Source organism: Eptesicus fuscus, chromosome 9 (genome assembly GCF_027574615.1).
Source record: "Eptesicus fuscus isolate TK198812 chromosome 9, DD_ASM_mEF_20220401, whole genome shotgun sequence".
Classification (NCBI taxonomy): domain Eukaryota; kingdom Metazoa; phylum Chordata; class Mammalia; order Chiroptera; family Vespertilionidae; genus Eptesicus; species Eptesicus fuscus.
Window position 1 is genome coordinate 450199 of NC_072481.1, and position 16463 is coordinate 466661.

General features: G+C 62.9%; 1 protein-coding gene across 1 annotated transcript; it reads left to right on the forward strand.

Moving 5' to 3' along the window:
* Positions 1–2749: 2749 nt before the first annotated feature.
* On the forward strand, positions 2750–16022 carry LOC103295361 (ATPase family AAA domain-containing protein 3). The gene is made up of 16 exons (XM_008151815.3): positions 2750–3038; positions 6476–6552; positions 6812–6913; positions 7223–7282; positions 8060–8129; positions 8488–8653; positions 8784–8853; positions 8957–9112; positions 9716–9772; positions 9929–10054; positions 10216–10340; positions 10732–10783; positions 11087–11157; positions 12132–12299; positions 13668–13776; positions 15276–16022. The coding sequence occupies exons 1-16, from the start codon at positions 2837–2839 to the stop codon at positions 15438–15440; spliced, it is 1776 nt and encodes a 591-aa protein (XP_008150037.2). The 5' UTR covers positions 2750–2836; the 3' UTR covers positions 15441–16022.
* Positions 16023–16463: the final 441 nt, after the last annotated feature.

A 16463-nucleotide genomic window follows, 5' to 3' on the forward strand; every position in this document is an offset into this window, starting at 1 on the left:
TGCTAACTTTGGACACTGTGGGTCCTAGAGCAACGCTGGCCTGTGTCCACCCTTCTCTCCCTCTGTCCCAGGAGGGTCCTGCCTGCCCCTTTGTCTATAAAGCGGGCACGTGGCCTTTGGAAGTCCCCGAGGAGAAATCCCCGCCAGTCTGTGCCGGGAAGTCAGGACACAGCTCTCCTCCAGCGAGGGTGACCTCTGTGGGCTGTTCTGCCTTTGCATGCTTATATGGGGGGAGATCTCTGTCCCCTCCCTGGTGAGCCCTTCAGAGTGATGCAAAGGATCGCACAGCCACGGGCCACTGCTTCCCTGAGACAGTGAGAGGACCAGAGGGCCTGTCTCCAGTCCGGCCCTTCATCCAGGGAGACGGGCCTGGGACCGTGCATTGAGCATAGCTTCATGCTCCGGGGCCTGCCCGCCATTGCAGGCTCCATCCCCTCTGCCCCAGCTGGCGCTGGGCCAGGGCCAGGAGGCCACAGGCTGTGGGATCAGTGCCTGCTGCAGTGGGAGGGGCTGCTAGGCCCTCGGAGTTGTCAACATAAGAAACGTTCAAACCTGTGAAGAATTTCTGTGAGTTTATTTGAGCCAAACTGTCGATGGTCAGGAAGCAGAATCTCAAAGAATTAAGATAATGCTCCAGAGAATGGCGGTTTTTCACCTATTTTAAAACATTACAATACATTACATAAGTGAGTTACAAGAAATCCATCGGTGATAGATTAGGGAGGCGGGAGAAAGCAAAGCTGGGAGAAAGGAAACCCCTGGGACTGGATAAAAAGTAAAATGATAGACACATGCTTCTTTTATACAGGTGGGTAGGGGATAGTTAACAGTCAACAATGAACGTGATAACAATAACAAGGAGGAAATTTGTCATCTCCACCCTGTGCCATTTGTTGTGTCCTGAGGGATCGGAAAAGGGAAGTGACAAGTAACCGTGACATTCCACGGGTATGTCATCTTAGATGCAAAAAGACAATAGGTTTAGTAAAGATAGAAGTTGATCTTTGTTAGAGAGGATACTGGCCTAGGACATGACTACCCACTATAAACTGCTTTTAGTTTAAAAGTTGTAGTTTCAGCCGAAACCGGTTTGGCTCAGTGGATAGAGCGTCGGCCTGCGGACTGAAGGGTCCCAGGTTCGATTCCGGCCAAGAGCATGTACCTTGGTTGCGGGCACATCCCCAGTAGGGAGTGTGCAGGAGGCAGCTGATTGATGTTTCTCTCTCATCGATGTTTCTGGCTCTCTATCCCTCTCTTCCTCTCTGTAAAAAAATCAATAAAATATATTAAAAAAAAGTTGTACTTTCAGACCATCCTTTATGGTTACTTTAGGTCTATGAGTTTGCGAGGCCTCTATGCAGGCCTTCCCTGAGCTAGTCAGGTTAGCAGGTGGTGCCTTTTCCTCCAGTGACAGGTTCCCTCCCCCCCACCCCCAACACCCTGGGTGGGGTTTCCCCCACAGGTCAGCAGTCTCCCACAGGGTCTATATCTCTGCCTCTCTTTTTATTTTATTTTATTATTTTTTTAAAAATATATTTTACTGATTTTTTTACAGAGAGGAAGGGAGAGGGATAGAGAATTAGAAACATTGATCAGCTGCTTCCTGCACACCCCCTACTGGGGATGTGCCTACAACAAAAATATATGCCCTTGGCCTGAATCAAACCCGGGACCCTTCAGTCCACAGGCCGACGCTCTATCCACTGAGACAAACCAGTTAGGGCTATTTTATTATTAAAAAAATTTTTTTTTTTTAATTTCAGAGAGGAAGGGAGAGAGAGAGAGGAAAATCAATGATGAGAAAGAATCATCAATTGGCTGCCTCCTGCAGGGCCCACACTGGGGATTGCGCCCGAAAACCCGGCAAGTGCCCTGACCAGGAACTGAATCGTGACCTCCTGGTTCCTAGGTTGATGCTCAACCACTGAGCCACGTCAGCCGGGCTATCTCTGCCTCTTTTTAAGAATACGTTTTTACTGATTTTAGAGAGAGGAAAGGAGAGGGATAGAGAGACAGAAACATCGACAGGAGAATGAAACCCCCAGGGGCTGCCTCCTGCTCGCCCCCCACTGTGGATAGAGCCCGCACCTGGGCATGTGCCCTGCCTCCAGGCGCGCGTGGGGGATGCTTAACCAGAGAGCCAGCCCGCTGGGCTCCCACAGGCTTCCTCTCGCAGCCTCTCCGGTCCCGGCGCACATCAAGATCCACCGCCGCCCTAGCCGGTTTGGCTCAGTGGATAGAGCATCGGCCTGCGGACAGAGGGGTCGTGGGTTCGATTCCGGCGTGCAGGGGGCAGCCGATCAGTGATCTCTCTCATCATTGATGTTTCTCTCTCTCTCACCCTCTCCATTCCGCTCTGAAATAAATAAAAATATATATTTTTAAAAAAGATCCACCACCGCTCCCTCCCCACCTGCCTCTGCGCCCGCCTCCTGGTCAGGAACTCTCCAGGCGCCCATAGCAACTGGACACGCCGTTGCTAACAGAACTGACGCCTTTTCGCTCGGTGTACACGTTTCCCAGCCCATGAGTTATGTCCCTGACCGGACCCCGTAACCAGGCACCGCCTCCCGTCCTCAGTCGGCCCGCCCCGGAGCCAGCTCAGGCAATCGCGTTGCCAGTCCCGATGACGTCACGGCCACCACGGCCAATCCGAGGGCCGCGCGGTACAGGTCCTCACGCGCTTCCGTCGCTCGGGGAGGAGTAGGCGTGCGTCGCGCCTGCGCAGTGGCTCTGACCGTCGGCTCCCAGCGCGTGGAAGCTACTTCGAGCCGCGCGCGCGCGTCCGCTCGGTCCAGGTCCCGGCGGCTGCGGCGGCACGCGGCGCTCGCGGGCCATGTCCTGGCTCTTCGGCATCAAGGGCCCCAAGGGCGAAGGCGAGGGACCCCCGCTGTCCCTGCCGCCCGTGCAGCCTGGGGCTGAGGGAGGCGGGGACCGCGGCGCGGGAGACCGGCCGGCGCCCAAGGACAAATGGAGCAACTTCGACCCGACGGGCCTGGAGCGCGCGGCCAAGGCGGCGCGCGAGCTGGAGCACTCGCGTGAGTGCGGCGGGGGCGAGGGCGGGCGGGCCGGGCGGGGGCTTCTCCACGGAGAGCCGGTCCACCGACTCCCCGGGCAGCGGGCACTGGGGGCCTCTGGCCCCTCCGTCGTCGGAGCAGTAGAGATGCACGTGGCTGTCGGAGGCCCGGCTGGTCGGATAGGACGCTGGCCTCCAGGGGCGAATCTGCCCGAGCTCCCTCGCGGGCAGGGCGGTTCGGGCTCCTGTCGCCCTTGGCACCGTCCCAGCTGCCACGTGCCCTTCAGGTGAGGAGACCAGCGCAGAGCGGACTCTCCGAGGTTACAGGGGGCAGGGGGCAGGGGGCAGGTTCCGGCTGGGCCTGGAGTCCAGTCCCCGCCCTGGGCCGGCGCTCCTTCCCCATTTGCTGCCTCCACGTGGGACGGCCGAGGCGTGGTCAGATCGGGGGTCCTCCTGTGGTGGTTGCTAGCAGAGAAGCATGGCTGAGGGTCATTGGTTTTATTTTATTTTATTTTTTTTAAAATACTTTTGTTGATTTCAGAGGAGTGGCGAGAGGGAGAGAGAGATAGAGAAACATCACTGATGAGAGAGAATCATTGATCGGCTGCCTCCTGCCCGCCCCCTCCTGGGGATCGAGCCCACAACCAGGCATGTGCCCTGACCGGGAATCAAACTGTGACCTCCCGGTTCATAGGTCGATGCTCAATCACTGAGCCACACCGCCGGGCTAAGGAGAACATAGCAGGTTATTGGGATCCGTTAGCTCTCAGGGAGGCGAGTTGTAAAGCAGCAGGTCAGACAGCCCTGGCCCAGCCTGGTGACCTTCCTGACCAGGGCCCTCCAGGCACCAGAGGGCCGGGAGCTTCACGGAGCCCCCATCTTCCCCCAACTTCCCTCTCTCCTGTGATTCGGACCATTTGTCGCAAGGTGTAGCGTGAGTGTTTAAGAGCCTGGAATGTAGAAGACGCTGAATAAACGTTGATTGAAAGAATGTAATGGCTCTCACACGTTTGTGTAAGCAGAGGTGCCCTTTTTCAGAGGAGAAGCCTGGTGAACAGGTAGAAGCGGGACCTCCCCGGGCACTTTGTGGCTCAGCCCTGCCCTTCCCCAGGGGCTACGCGAACCCCCTGGGCGAAGGCCTCCGGGCCTGCCTGGCTCTCCAATCGAGAGGCACATTCCAAACACCTAGGCTTTTGGGCCTCGGCCCAGGACAGCCTGCTATGCCTGGGACACGCCCACGGCAGGCTAGGGGCATTGTGCTTTCTAGGTAACTTCAGTCATCGGGTTGGGTTGAGAAACAATGGCTGGCCTCTGAACATCTGGGATGATTACAGACTTCTGTCAAGTGACCTGACTTCTTGTTAAAGGCTTCGCTGGGGGACACCTTTCTGCCCCACCTCCTGTGGGATTGCACCCACTTACCACGTCCAGAATGTCAACATTTTCCCGCTTTCAGAAGCTGAACCCTGACTGTTGGCTCCCCCACGCCAGGCAGGTACATGGACCATGTGAGGGGCCAGCTGCAGGGCCTCCCTCCTGCCTGCTCCTGCCTCTGAGTTGCTCCCACGTCTCCTGCCCCAGAACACTCTCCACCTGGGTCCCCAGGGCCTGTCTGCTCTCCCGCCGCTGACCCCCCTCCAAGCGGCATGTTCTGCAGAGTCCTCGGCCACCACCTGGCGCTGCGGTCCCCCATTAGTCTCCACATCCAGCGACTGTCCCAGATGTGGGATCTGCCCCCTTTTTGTTCCTGCCTCCCTTTCCGGCCTCCTCGTGGCCCAGTAGGAGAGGATTCACCCTGGCGGCCCGCCCCTTCCTGTCCCTGAGGCCGCCTTCCCTGTGCATCACGCCCGTCTCCCAGGTCCCCTCTGCAGCCTGTCCTTCCAGACACCTGGTTCTCACTCAGGCCGCTGTGCCCGGCTTCAGCCTCTCTCAGCCACTGGAGCCGTCCTCAGTGCCCCTCGCAGCCGGGCCGCCCCTCTGTCCTTCAGGTCCCTGGTGCGCCCTTGTGTCCCAGGTCTCCGCCTCGGCGGCTAGAGCAGCACATTTAGCTTGAGGTGCCTGGGAGGCCAGCCCCCTGCCTGTGCCCTGCGGGAGGGCGGGTGCCTGGAGGAGCACCTGCCTGTGTGGCTGCTTCTCGACGCTCCGGAGGGCGCGCCTCCTGGTGCAGAAAGATGTCACGGTGACGAACTGTTGCTGTTGGCACTGAAACCGCAGCCTGTGATCAGCGGGGCCCCTGGGTGCCAGGCCTGTGTGGAGCTGTTAACCGGCTTTCTCATTTCCTCTGAGGGTCGGGTGGGTGGGTGGGGGACTCTATGTGCTCCAGTGTCAGGTGAGGTGCTCAGAGCTTAACCTGGCTTGCCAAAGGTCACATGAGCAAGCCGGGTGGCTGGGGTTGGGTCCCGGCGTGGTGGGCCTGACACCCACGTTCTGTCTTGTGCTCTCGGCTCCCTCTCGGTCAGAGTCACTTGTTAAAGGGGCTCCTGTGGTCCGTTCAGCCTTTGGCTTTGTGGCTTCCCACGCTCACCAGTGCCGCGGGCTGGGGCCCTAGTGCCTTCATGCTGCCTCTCAGAGGGGTCCTGGCAGTGGGGTTCCAGGAGGCCCTTCCCCAGCTTTGACACTCAATGCCAGACCGCGGGTCCCAGGGCCCATGCAGACACCGAGGCTTCCGCCATGTCTGTCTAATGCGTGGGCTGTGCTCACAGTGGCAGTTGAACTCTGAAAAAAAAACCCAAACTGTAAACTGACGTTATGCGCCGTCGGAGATCCCTGTACAACCTGAGTCGCCCTCCACGGGTGGTGGCTTCCCAGCCGCTCAGATAGAAAATTATGTCTCCGGCCCACGGTTGGCTGAATCCTCGGAGGAGAAACCCAGGGATACTGAGAACTGACTGTGTTTACCGAGAAAAGCCGCGTGCGTGTGAACCCGTGAAGCTCAAACCCACGGAGTTAGGGGCCGGCCAAGCCCAGAGGAGCAGGAGTTGGTTTCATTTCCAGAACCCAGACATAGACAGGTGTGACCTCCACCTTAGCAAGGAGTCAGGTGGACGGAGTCCTGGCACCTGTGTTCCTAGTACCAGCTCTGTGAAGAGCCGCCTCCCGGGGCTCATGGCTCATTTCTAATCTAATTCTCATCCACCTTCTTGCCTGCATGTGCTTGATAGCAGGTCCGTCACCTGTCAGAGGCTTAAGAGAAATGCGTGGCCCTGAGAAACAAAGGACATTGGCTGCAAGCTTGTTGGCCTCGGGGTGAGGGTCCGCCTCTCTGATGGAACCCTCCGGAATGTGATGGCCCCGGGGGACGAGCCCTCGCACAGGCGGTGGGGGTAGAGCAGACGTAGGTGACAGTCACTGACCAGGATGAGGTTGGGCGAGCTGTGGTCTCCCTGACAGCCTCTCGGCAGCATGGACTCTCCCCTGGCACCCACGGGTCCTAAGGCCGGCTCCCGCACTCCTCCGCAGGGCACGCCAAGGAGGCGCTGAGCCTGGCCCAGATGCAGGAGCAGACGCTGCAGCTGGAGCAGCAGTCCAAGCTCAAAGTGAGTGGTGGGCTGGTGCTGCCGGCCTGGCCCGTGGCTGAGCGGGGAGGACATGCCCAGGAGAGGGGGTGCTTCCTTCCGCCACGGTTAGGAGGGACACGGAGAGATGGTCACGGGGTGAGCTCCTGCAGCAGAACCTGTGCCCAGACCTGTCCACTCGGAGCGCGCGGGGTGCGGGAGGGGTTGTCGGGAGTGGGAGCCCGAGCTGCCAGCCCTGAGGAGGCCTTGGGGTCTGGGCCTCAGCACTGTGTGTCCGCAGGAGTACGAGGCCGCCGTGGAGCAGCTGAAGAGCGAGCAGATCCGCGTGCAGGCCGAGGAGCGCAGGAAGACGCTGAGCGAGGAGACGCGGCAGCACCAGGCCGTAAGGGCTGCAGGGCCCCTCGGACACCCGAGGCTGGGGACCAGGAGGGGGCTGCGGGCGCCATGGTCCCACCTGCAGTCGGGGTCTCTCATTGACCCTCGAGGACCTGGGGTGGCCTTGCACACCCCTAAGACCCGCGGTCCCTCTGTGCTGAGTGTCTGTGCGCGTGTCCTTGCTGACAGCACCTGTGGGGCTCATGGCTGCTTGGAGGCTCCGGTGCCCAGTCGGGTCTGGGGCCACGTGTTGGTTGCGGGTCGCCCACCAGCTCCTCCAGCTGCGCTGTGTTCACGCTGCTCTCTCCCTCCCTAGAGGGCCCAGTACCAGGACAAGCTGGCCCGGCAGCGCTATGACGACCAGCTGAGGCAGCAGGTGAGTCAGCGCACCTGCAGGCGGGAGAGCCTCGTCCTGCAGCTGGAGGGCCAAGGCCAGGGCTGTGGACGCGAGGGTTGTGCTGGGTCCTGGGGGAGCTGTAGTTGGACTCCCGCACGTGCACACCCCTGCTCCAGGGCTCCTGCCACACTGCTCCACGGCCTCCACGCGTGCTCTGTGGCCTCCACGGCAGACGCAGGCTCCAGCTGTTCTTAGGGTTCAACCAGGTGGCAGGTGACTGGGAACCTGGCTGATGTTTGTGCCTCTTGTGAGCATTGTAGCTTCAAATTTTTAAAATACATATTTTTTTATTGATTTCAGAGAGAGAAAGAGACAGACAGACAGATAGGCAACAATGAGAATCATTGATCGGCTGCCTCCGAGCCTGCAACCCACCGGGCATGTGCCCTGACCGGGAATCAAACCATGACCTCCTGGTTCCTAGGTTGATGCTCAACCACTGAGCCATGCCAGCTGGGCGATAGCTTTTAAATTTAACAAGCAAAAACCAGAGTGTTTTATGGACACCCGTGACCCCGTGGCCAAGCTGTGCCAGGGGTGGGGGCTCCTGGACCTGGCCCCTGGGAGCGTGCGTGTCCCAGCCATGTTCAGGCCTGCCTGCCCGGGCTGTGGATTGGTGTGAGCAGGAGGGACCAGGCCTGTGCACGTGGCCAGAGAGAGGGCAAGGGCCTGACAGAGTCTCCTCGAGGTCAGCCCCTAGGAGCGTGCGTGTCCTAACATTGAAAGCTTTTCCTTTTCCTTGTGGCTTCTTCTCAGCAACTTCTCAACGAGGAGAATCTGCGGAAGCAGGAGGAGTCGGTGCAGAAGCAGGAGGCCATGAGGCGAGGTAGAGTGGTCAGCTCGCCGGGCGGTGGAGCCGTGTCCTCAGCGGCCTAGGAGGCTGTGGCCCGAGAAAGGCTCGTGGGCAAGCGGGTGGGTCGGCGCTGCTTTAGGCACTTGGAGCCCCAGCTAGGCTTCCTGAGATCGCGGTGGGTCCCTGCCTCTGAGCCGGCTTTAAAGCGGAAACCGGCGGCTGGGCGTCCAGAGTTTGGTCGTCTTCTGCCCCGGGCACCCAGGGTCTCACGGGAGAGTAACTGGGCCTGGGCCTCGGGTCTGAATTCCGGGCTCCTCTGTCGAGGACCCGCCTGCTGGAGGGGCAGGGACCCCGGGCCTGGGGCTGAGCGCGCTCCCTGCCTCCCGTGCAGCCACCGTGGAGCGGGAGATGGAGCTGCGGCACAAGAACGAGATGCTGCGGGTGGAGGCCGAGGCGCGGGCCCGGGCCAAGGCCGAGCGTGAGAACGCGGACATCATCCGGGAGCAGATCCGCCTGCGGGCCGCCGAGCGCCGCCAGACCATCCTGGAGTCCATCAGGTGAGGCCGCCCGGTCCCGGGAGCCTGTGCTCACACGCTGACGAGGAGACTGCCTGTCGGGCCCTTGCCCTCTCTCTGGCCACGTGCACAGGCCTGGTCCCTCCTGCTCACACCAGTGCCTCCCCGACAGGACGGCGGGCACCCTGTTTGGCGAAGGGTTCCGGGGCTTTGTGACCGACTGGGACAAGGTGACAGCCACGGTAAGCACCACTGCCCCCACAGCTGCTGGCACGGTGGCGAGGGGGTGGGGGGCGTGGTGGCAGTGGGGCGGGCCTCACTCGCCTCCTTCCTGCCCTGCCGCAGGTGGCCGGGCTGACGCTGCTGGCTGTCGGCATCTACTCCGCCAAGAACGCCACGCTGGTGGCCGGGCGGTACATCGAGGCGCGGCTGGGGAAGCCGTCCCTGGTGCGGGAGACCTCCCGCATCTCACTGCTGGAGGCGCTGCAGCACCCCCTGCAGGTAAGGGCCTGGCTGTCGGGGGACCAGTCCTCCTGGCGCTGTGTCCTGCCCACTCCTGGCGTGACAGCCAAACACCCGTGTCCTCCTCCCTCCCTTTCCCCACGTACCTCCCCCGCCTGCACGTTGGATTTGCTCTGGGTTTGTCCTCGATGCGTCCCTGGAGGCCTGTCCACGCCAGCACGGGGGGAGGGGGGTCTTTGGGGTGAGGGGAGCCTCATCCAGTCCGCTCTATCGCCTGGGGTCGCCTCTGGGTGTTTACACACAGCTGGGGCTCCCCTGTGCCCTTTTCCTGTAAGAGAAGTTGCTGCAAGTCATGGTGTCGCTGCCTCCCACCCCCACCCCCACCCCTGAAGCGTGCTTCCCGCCCTGCGTGGATCCGAGGCCTGTTCTTCCCTGGGCTGGGATCTCTGTATCAGTCCCGATGTGGGTGACGGAGAAAAAGAGAGGTCAGCAGCGACCTGCCTGTCGCCCAGCAACACAGACGCTGGTCAGCCGGCCTTCGGAAGCGCTGGCCCGTGTCCTGAGCCCGGGCCGGCAGGGCTGCTCCTGTGGCTCTAGCGCTTGGTGGCTGCACCCATGACCCTGACCCCGGCTCCCCCGCAGGTCAGCAGGCGGCTGCTCAGCAAGCCTCAGGACGCGCTGGAGGGCGTGGTCCTCAGTGTGAGTGGCTGGGCCGGGCGGGCAGAGGCGGGTGTGGGGCACTGCCTGGCAAGCCCAGCCTGGGATACGCTGCCTCTTGTGCTGCCCGGGCGCCCGGGAGGGACAGACCGACTGGGCAGAGAGCGTCCCTCTAACCAGCTGCCTGTCCCCTGGTAGCCCAGCCTGGAGGCCCGAGTGCGGGACATCGCCATAGCGACGCGGAACACCAAGAAGAACCACAGCCTGTACAGGAACGTGCTGATGTACGGGCCGCCCGGGACGGGCAAGACGCTGTTTGCCAAGGTGAGAGGCGCCCATCCCCTAGGGGGCCTGCCTGGGGTGGGCCTTGTCTGCTTTACGGGAGGAGGAGCTGCTTGCCCAGCCCACCCCGTTAGCGCCGCCCGCCCCTGCTGTCCCCTCTTCCCGCCTCCACACCCCACCCTCTGCCTCTACCGTCTCCCCAGAAATTGGCGCTGCACTCAGGCATGGACTACGCCATCATGACGGGCGGGGACGTGGCCCCCATGGGGCGGGACGGCGTGACAGCGGTGCACAAGGTCTTCGACTGGGCCAGCACCAGCCGGCGAGGGTGAGCGGCCCCTCCTGGTGGCCCGTGCGCGCTCCCAGCCTGGTTCCCAGTGGCCCCTGGCTGTCGGGGAAGGAAGGGGTCAGGACTTCCCGCAGCCAGTCCTGGTGTCCTGGTGCCCCGGCGCCCCGGCAGCACCGTGCAGGGGGACATTCACCACGTGCGACTCCCGGCGGCCGGGGCTCACAGGAGCCGCTTGGTGCCGGTGGGTGTTGAGTTCAGGCCAGGTTCTGGCCGCTTCCTCCTGGCGGTGGCACTCGGCACACCCCGTCTCGGGTCGAGGTCTGGGTCCCAAAGCTGCTGAGGGCGCGTGGGGTGGGGGCTCCTGAGCACCTGCCGTCCCAGGGGCCGCGCCATGGGAGGCCCCTCCCTCAGGCAGCCCCTCCTCCCACAGCCTCCTCCTGTTCGTGGACGAAGCGGATGCCTTCCTCAGGAAGCGAGCCACCGTGAGTCTTCTGGAAGCTTCTGTCTGGCGGTGGGCCTGGGTGGTGTGTTCAGTGGCTTAGGCCAGTCTAGGCCTCCGGCTACAGCTGTGCTTTCTGGGAGGGTCACGCCTGAGGGCGGCCAGGCCTGCAGCTAAGATTTGCCAAATTTTGTTGGAGAATCAGAGCACCCGGGGCATTTCTTGGAATCTTCTTGACCAAGTTTAGGTTCATGGGCGCCACCGGAGGAGCAGACACGCTGCCTTCCACGGGCGGCTCGGCCCTGCTGCTCGGCCCGCCCGGTGCCTGACTGGCTTCTCTCTGCAGGAGAAGATCAGCGAGGACCTCAGGGCGACCCTGAACGCCTTCCTGCACCGCACGGGCCAGCACAGCAGCAAGTGAGCCGCCCGCAGCTCGGGCTCCGTGCAGAGCGCTTGCCGCGTCACCCACTGGGGAGCCGGGCACTGCCTGTCCGAGCTGCTGCGGGGCGGGTGGGGGTAGGGCAGCGCTGCTGACCCAGTGCCGTGGTGCCCACGCGTGTCCCGCTCTGGGACGTCCCATGTCCCTTGTACGGTGTGTCTAGGAAACAGAAGATTTGCTGGGGTGTCCAGGCAGCGGCCCCACAGCTGGGTCCCCTGGGGCACAGATGCCCCGAGAGTGGGCTGGGCCTTTCTCAGTCCCCTAGTCACACTCTTCTGCATCGGCGAGGCCCTCCAGCTCCCCCCACAACTGGTCACAGGGGCGCCCAGCCCTGCTAGTGGGCATGTCCCTCCAGCTCCCCCCACAACTGGTCACGGGCGCCCAGCCCTGCTGGTGGGCATGTCCCTCCAGCTCCCCCCACAACTGGTCACGGGCGCCCAGCCCTGCTGGTGGGCATGTCCCTCCAGCTCCCCCCACACTGGTCACAGGGGCGCCCCAGCTCTGCTGGTGGGCATGTCCCTTAGGCCTCGGCTGTGACCCAGAGAGGTGGCTATTCCTGTGAGCTGGCCTCGGCACAGCTAAACCTTGGCCCAGAGCCCTGGCTTCCTGGTTGGAGGGCAGAGGTCTGTCTCAGACCTGGGGTCTCTGTCCCTCTTGCACATAAAGGCTTATCCAGCCTTCTCATTGGGGCCATCGGCCAGAGATGCATGAGATGGGGCAGGGCAGATCTGTTAGAGGGACGGTGGACCACAGGGGCCAATGCTGGGTCTTAAAACGCCCAGCCCAGACCTGCTAGGCAGGGGCAGGAGGTGGACAGGATGGGGCAGGTGGTTAGGGAGTAATGGGTAGATAGAAGTGGAATCTGCTAGAAAACCACCTGGGAGGGTTGGCCTGAGCCCCAGCAGTGAGCACTCGGCTCTGTAGCCTTCAGCTCCTGCTTCTGTCCCTGCAGGTTCATGCTGGTCCTGGCCAGCAACCAGCCCGAGCAGTTCGACTGGGCCATCAACGACCGCATCGACGAGATGGTCAACTTCGAGCTGCCGCAGCGGGAGGAGCGGGAGCGCCTGGTGAGGATGTATTTTGACAAGTATGTTCTTAAACCAGCCACAGAAGGAAAGCAGTAAGTGTCCTGGAGCCGCCAGCGCTCCCTGCCCTCGCTGGGGTCCTCCCAGCAGGGCCTTGGCCCCCAGCTCCTGGTTCACACTGTACCCTGACCCCTAACGTGTGCCTTCATGAGGGGCTCAGGGCGGGTCATGTGTGGCTTCGTCCCTGGAGGCCCTGCCACCCCCTGTCCACCTGCCCCCTCCCGTCCACCTGCTCCCTCCCGTCCACCTTCCCCCTCCCGTCCACCTGCCCCCTCCCGTCCACCTGCTCCCTCCCGTCCACCTGCCCCATCCACCTTCCCCGTCCCATCCACCTGCCCCCTCCCATCCACCTGCCCCCTCCCGTCCATCTGTCACTCCTTGTCCACATGCTTGGCCCCCGGGTCCCTGTCCAGCTCTCCGCCGGGTCTTGGAGTTGACAGCCCATCCTTGTCCGTTACACAAAGTGCATTAAGGAAGCAGATCCAGGCCGCAGTCTGGCCTGGGCGGTGAGGGCCGTGGTGGGCTTCGCTCTGAGACCTCCATCCACTGCCACCCCGACTCCTAGGAGCCCGGGGCCCTTAGCCAGCATGCGGCAGGCCCCCCTCTGCAAAGCCCATGTGGGGGTGGCGCCCTCAACACTGTCCAGGCTGTGCTGTCGCTCGCCGCGGTGCCTGCCGTGCTCCAGATAAGCAGAGCCCGGCTATTTTAACCGTCTCCAGGGGACGGTCTCGGCAGCTCTGACCCGAATCCCTCCGTGCTGGCAGCAGGGAGAGCGGCCTCTGTTCCAGACGGACCGTGCCCGCTGCCACCCTGCGTGCCTGCCCCCCAGCCCCCTGGGCCTCCTCCTCCCTTTGCCCCGGCCGCATGGTGGTGGGTTTCTGAGGCCTTTGCATGAGTGTCTGAGTGGTTCTCCTGGCCCTTCAGCCAGACCCACCTGGGGAGGCTCGGCGCACGTGAGATCAGCGTGAGCTTCACGCCGGTCGAGGCGTTGCTCCCTCCCTGTGATTTCCTGCTTCTCCGCTGGTTCCCAGCTCGTCCCTGATGCAGCTTCAGATGCTCTGCAGCCTGGGGCTGGGCAGGGCTGGCGGAGAAGGAAGGACATGGCCCCTGGCCCCAGTGCACGGTGGGGCCCCTCCTCTCGTTTCTCAGCACAGCCACTGCCCCTGCAGCAAGCATGCCCCACTGTCCTTACCCCCAGCCCCTGCCTGGACCCTCTCGGGCTCCAGGAGGAGAGGAAGTGCCACCAGGGCAGGAAGGCCAGCTGTGCCGGTCCTGGGGTTCTCTGTACATCCTCCTGCCCCCGAGTCCCGCCCTCTCTCTGTGGAGGTTGTGGGGCCCTCACAGGCCTCTGTTTCTGCTGGGAGGCCGGGGCCCCCGGGGTCATGTGGGAACCCTCCTCACAGGCGCCTGAAGCTGGCCCAGTTTGACTACGGGAAGAAGTGCTCCGAGATTGCACGCCTGACCGAGGGCATGTCGGGCCGGGAGATCTCCCAGCTGGCCGTGGCCTGGCAGGTGAGTGGGCATACGCCACCCTCTCTCCTCTGAGGCGTCCCAGCAGCCGCTCCTGGGTGCCCCATCCTGGAGGCATCTGCTCCTTGGCTGCCCAGCTCTTGCGTCTGACAGCCTGACCACCAGCAATTCAGAAATGCTGGTAAATGACTATTTTATTCACTAAGTACACATCCACTTTAATTGGAAGTGCGGCTCAGATGCAGGGGCTGCATTAGAATGAGCTGGGTTATGCTGCTGTAACACACAGCCCCAGATTGCAAACTAGTGTCCTGTGGGCCAGTGAGGGGCTCTGCTCTGGGCTGTGCTCAGCGGGACCCAGGCCTGTGGCGGTGGCTGAGGACAGATGTCTTAGCTCGGGATGCAGTGCGGGTGCTCATCACAGGAGCGGCAGGGCAGCCCAGGCCGGGCTCAGAGCCAGGTGAGCGAAAGCCGGTCCTCTTAGGTGATGGGACTCGCTCTCGATGCCCACACGGGCCAAGGCTGCTCGGGCAGCTGGGGAGATACAGCTGGACTGGCTCAGGCCCCTGCTCGGTGGACACCCATTGCTGTCCACTCAGCAGGCTCAGTCAGAGCAACAGGCCGGTGACAGGAAGCAGGTAGGGTCCTGCGTCATCTGGAAGGGGGGTGGCCCATGGTCACCTAAAGGTGACCTGCTTGGCAGGAAGAGTGGGCCACCCTGGGCCTGATTACCAAAACGTTGGTGACCCCACCCAGGTGCCTGCCCCAGTTTGGGGCTGGGAGCCCTGGGCACGGGGAGCAGAGCTGCCGGGCAGTGGCCTGGTCTCATGGTCCGTGTTTCTGGAAGGACTTTGTAGATGGCGGGTCCTGTGAGGGGCAGGCCCCGTGGACCAAGTTGCTCAGTGTTCAGGGGCCGTTGGGCCTGGCGGGGCCACTCACGCCATCAGAATTGCTGGGCTCCTGCCGCCCCTCCGTGTCGAGTGTAATTGTCCCCCAAATGGCCTGTGGTCTGTGCCCTGGCAGAGGGCAGCTCTGCTGTCAGAGCAAGGCCCTCAGTTCTGCAGGGGGCTGGGCTGCTTCCCAAACTCCCTGAGGCTTTCTAATTTTAGAAAGTCACTGAGGAGCTCATGGATGAGACCAGGCCAGGGGCCAGGGGGGTGGTGCAGGGATGGCACCAAGTCGGCTGCAGATCACCTGTGAGCAGGCGTGAGTGGGCACACGTGTGTGCTGGAGGCAAGGTGTGTGCCATCAGCGGGTGGGAGTGAGTGTTCTGCCCAGGGAGGGTGTTGGCCAGCCATCCCCTGGCAAACTCGGCTCCCACCTGCCCCCACCTTGAAGGAGGACATCTCCGAGAAACAGGCTCATGGTTGGGGAAGCAGCATGGAGGGTGGGCTGGCCAAGCTGTGTCATTCAGGGCCTGGCCCTGCCTACAGGGTGAGTGGCCTGGTGCCTGGGGGTCTCCGAGCCTGCGGCTGGGACACCTTTCCCCATGCAGGCAGCTCCGGGCCCTGCCCTGCCTCAGTGCTCTCTTTCCCTGCCAGGCCATGGCGTATGCCTCCGAGGACGGGGTCCTCACCGAGGCCATGATGGACGCCAGGGTCCAGGACGCCATCCAGCAGCACCGGCAGAAGATGCAGTGGCTGAAGGCCGAGCGCGCCAGGCCCGAGGGCAGCCAGCCCCCGCTCCCGAGGGCACAGACGGAGTGAGCTGGCCTGGACCCTGGGGACCCCGGGGTGCACTGGCTAGGCAGCATCGAGAGGCAGCACGAGGTGCCGTGTTTCCCGGAGGTCGTGGGTGCTGCACAGCTGCTGCTGCCTCCCAGGGTTTCAGTCTTCCTCTGGTCAGGCCAGGGCAGCATTCCAGGAGGACAGCTGCGGCTCCGGTGTCTGTGATGGGAATCTGCCCCTCCACGCTGTGGTTGTGGCTGGAGAGCATCAGGCTGGGGCCACGCCTAGGACACCCCTGGGAGAGGTGTCTCCAGCCAGGCCCAGGGCAGGGGGAAGGCACAGGTCTCTGGCGGCTGGCTGCTGCTGCTGTGACCTGCAGTGGGCGGAGCCTGACCTTGCCCGGTCCCACCCAGACCTGAACCCAGCGAGGGCTGAGCGGAGCAGACCCCATGGTGCCCTGCCCGCCTCTGACGTGCACAGCTTTCTGCCCTTGGGTACCAGGTGGGGCTGCACCTGAGACGAGACCCCGACCCGCTGGGGCGCTGCCCCAGCCCAGATGGCCTGCAGCCCTACCTCTAATGGAGCTGGGTGTTTTTGTCCAGAATCTAATAAAAAACTGACACCATACCTCAGGATCTCATGGCTGGTGAGGGGCGGGGCTTGAGGGGGTCACGGGGTCATGTGAAAGAAGAGGCAGAGGCTGGAGCTTTCTGGAGAATTTACTGACCAGCAGGGGCAGGGGTCACAGTGAGGCGCCGACCAGGGATGCCCTGGGCAGGGTGGCCGCACTCGCCACAGCGGGGCTCAGGGGCCTTATTGCTGCTAGGCTGGGGCCTCCCTCAGACCCGGCCCCCCACCCCCCACTGGGGCCCGCGGACGCACACGCCCCATGCACATGCTCCCGTGTGCAGACGTGGGTGCGGCCGGGGTCCGGCCCCCTTCCCAGCCCAGACCCTTTCCCGGCCTCCCCTCCGCCAGGACGGAGAGGACACAGCCGGCTCTGAGTAACAGACGTGGTCCCGGCCAGGCGCAGGGCGTGGGGCCCCGCCGCCCCAGGCGCCC

Bases quoted from the DNA above. Each gene is read 5' to 3' on its own strand.
- LOC103295361 (XM_008151815.3), top strand. From the start codon at position 2,837: ATGTCCTGGCTCTTCGGCATCAAGGGCCCCAAGGGCGAAGGCGAGGGA. The intron at 11,158-12,131 runs GTGAGCCGCCCG...CTGTCCCTGCAG, and splicing joins ACGGGCCAGCACAGCAGCAA to GTTCATGCTGGTCCTGGCCA. The intron at 12,300-13,667 runs GTAAGTGTCCTG...CCCTCCTCACAG, and splicing joins CCAGCCACAGAAGGAAAGCA to GCGCCTGAAGCTGGCCCAGT.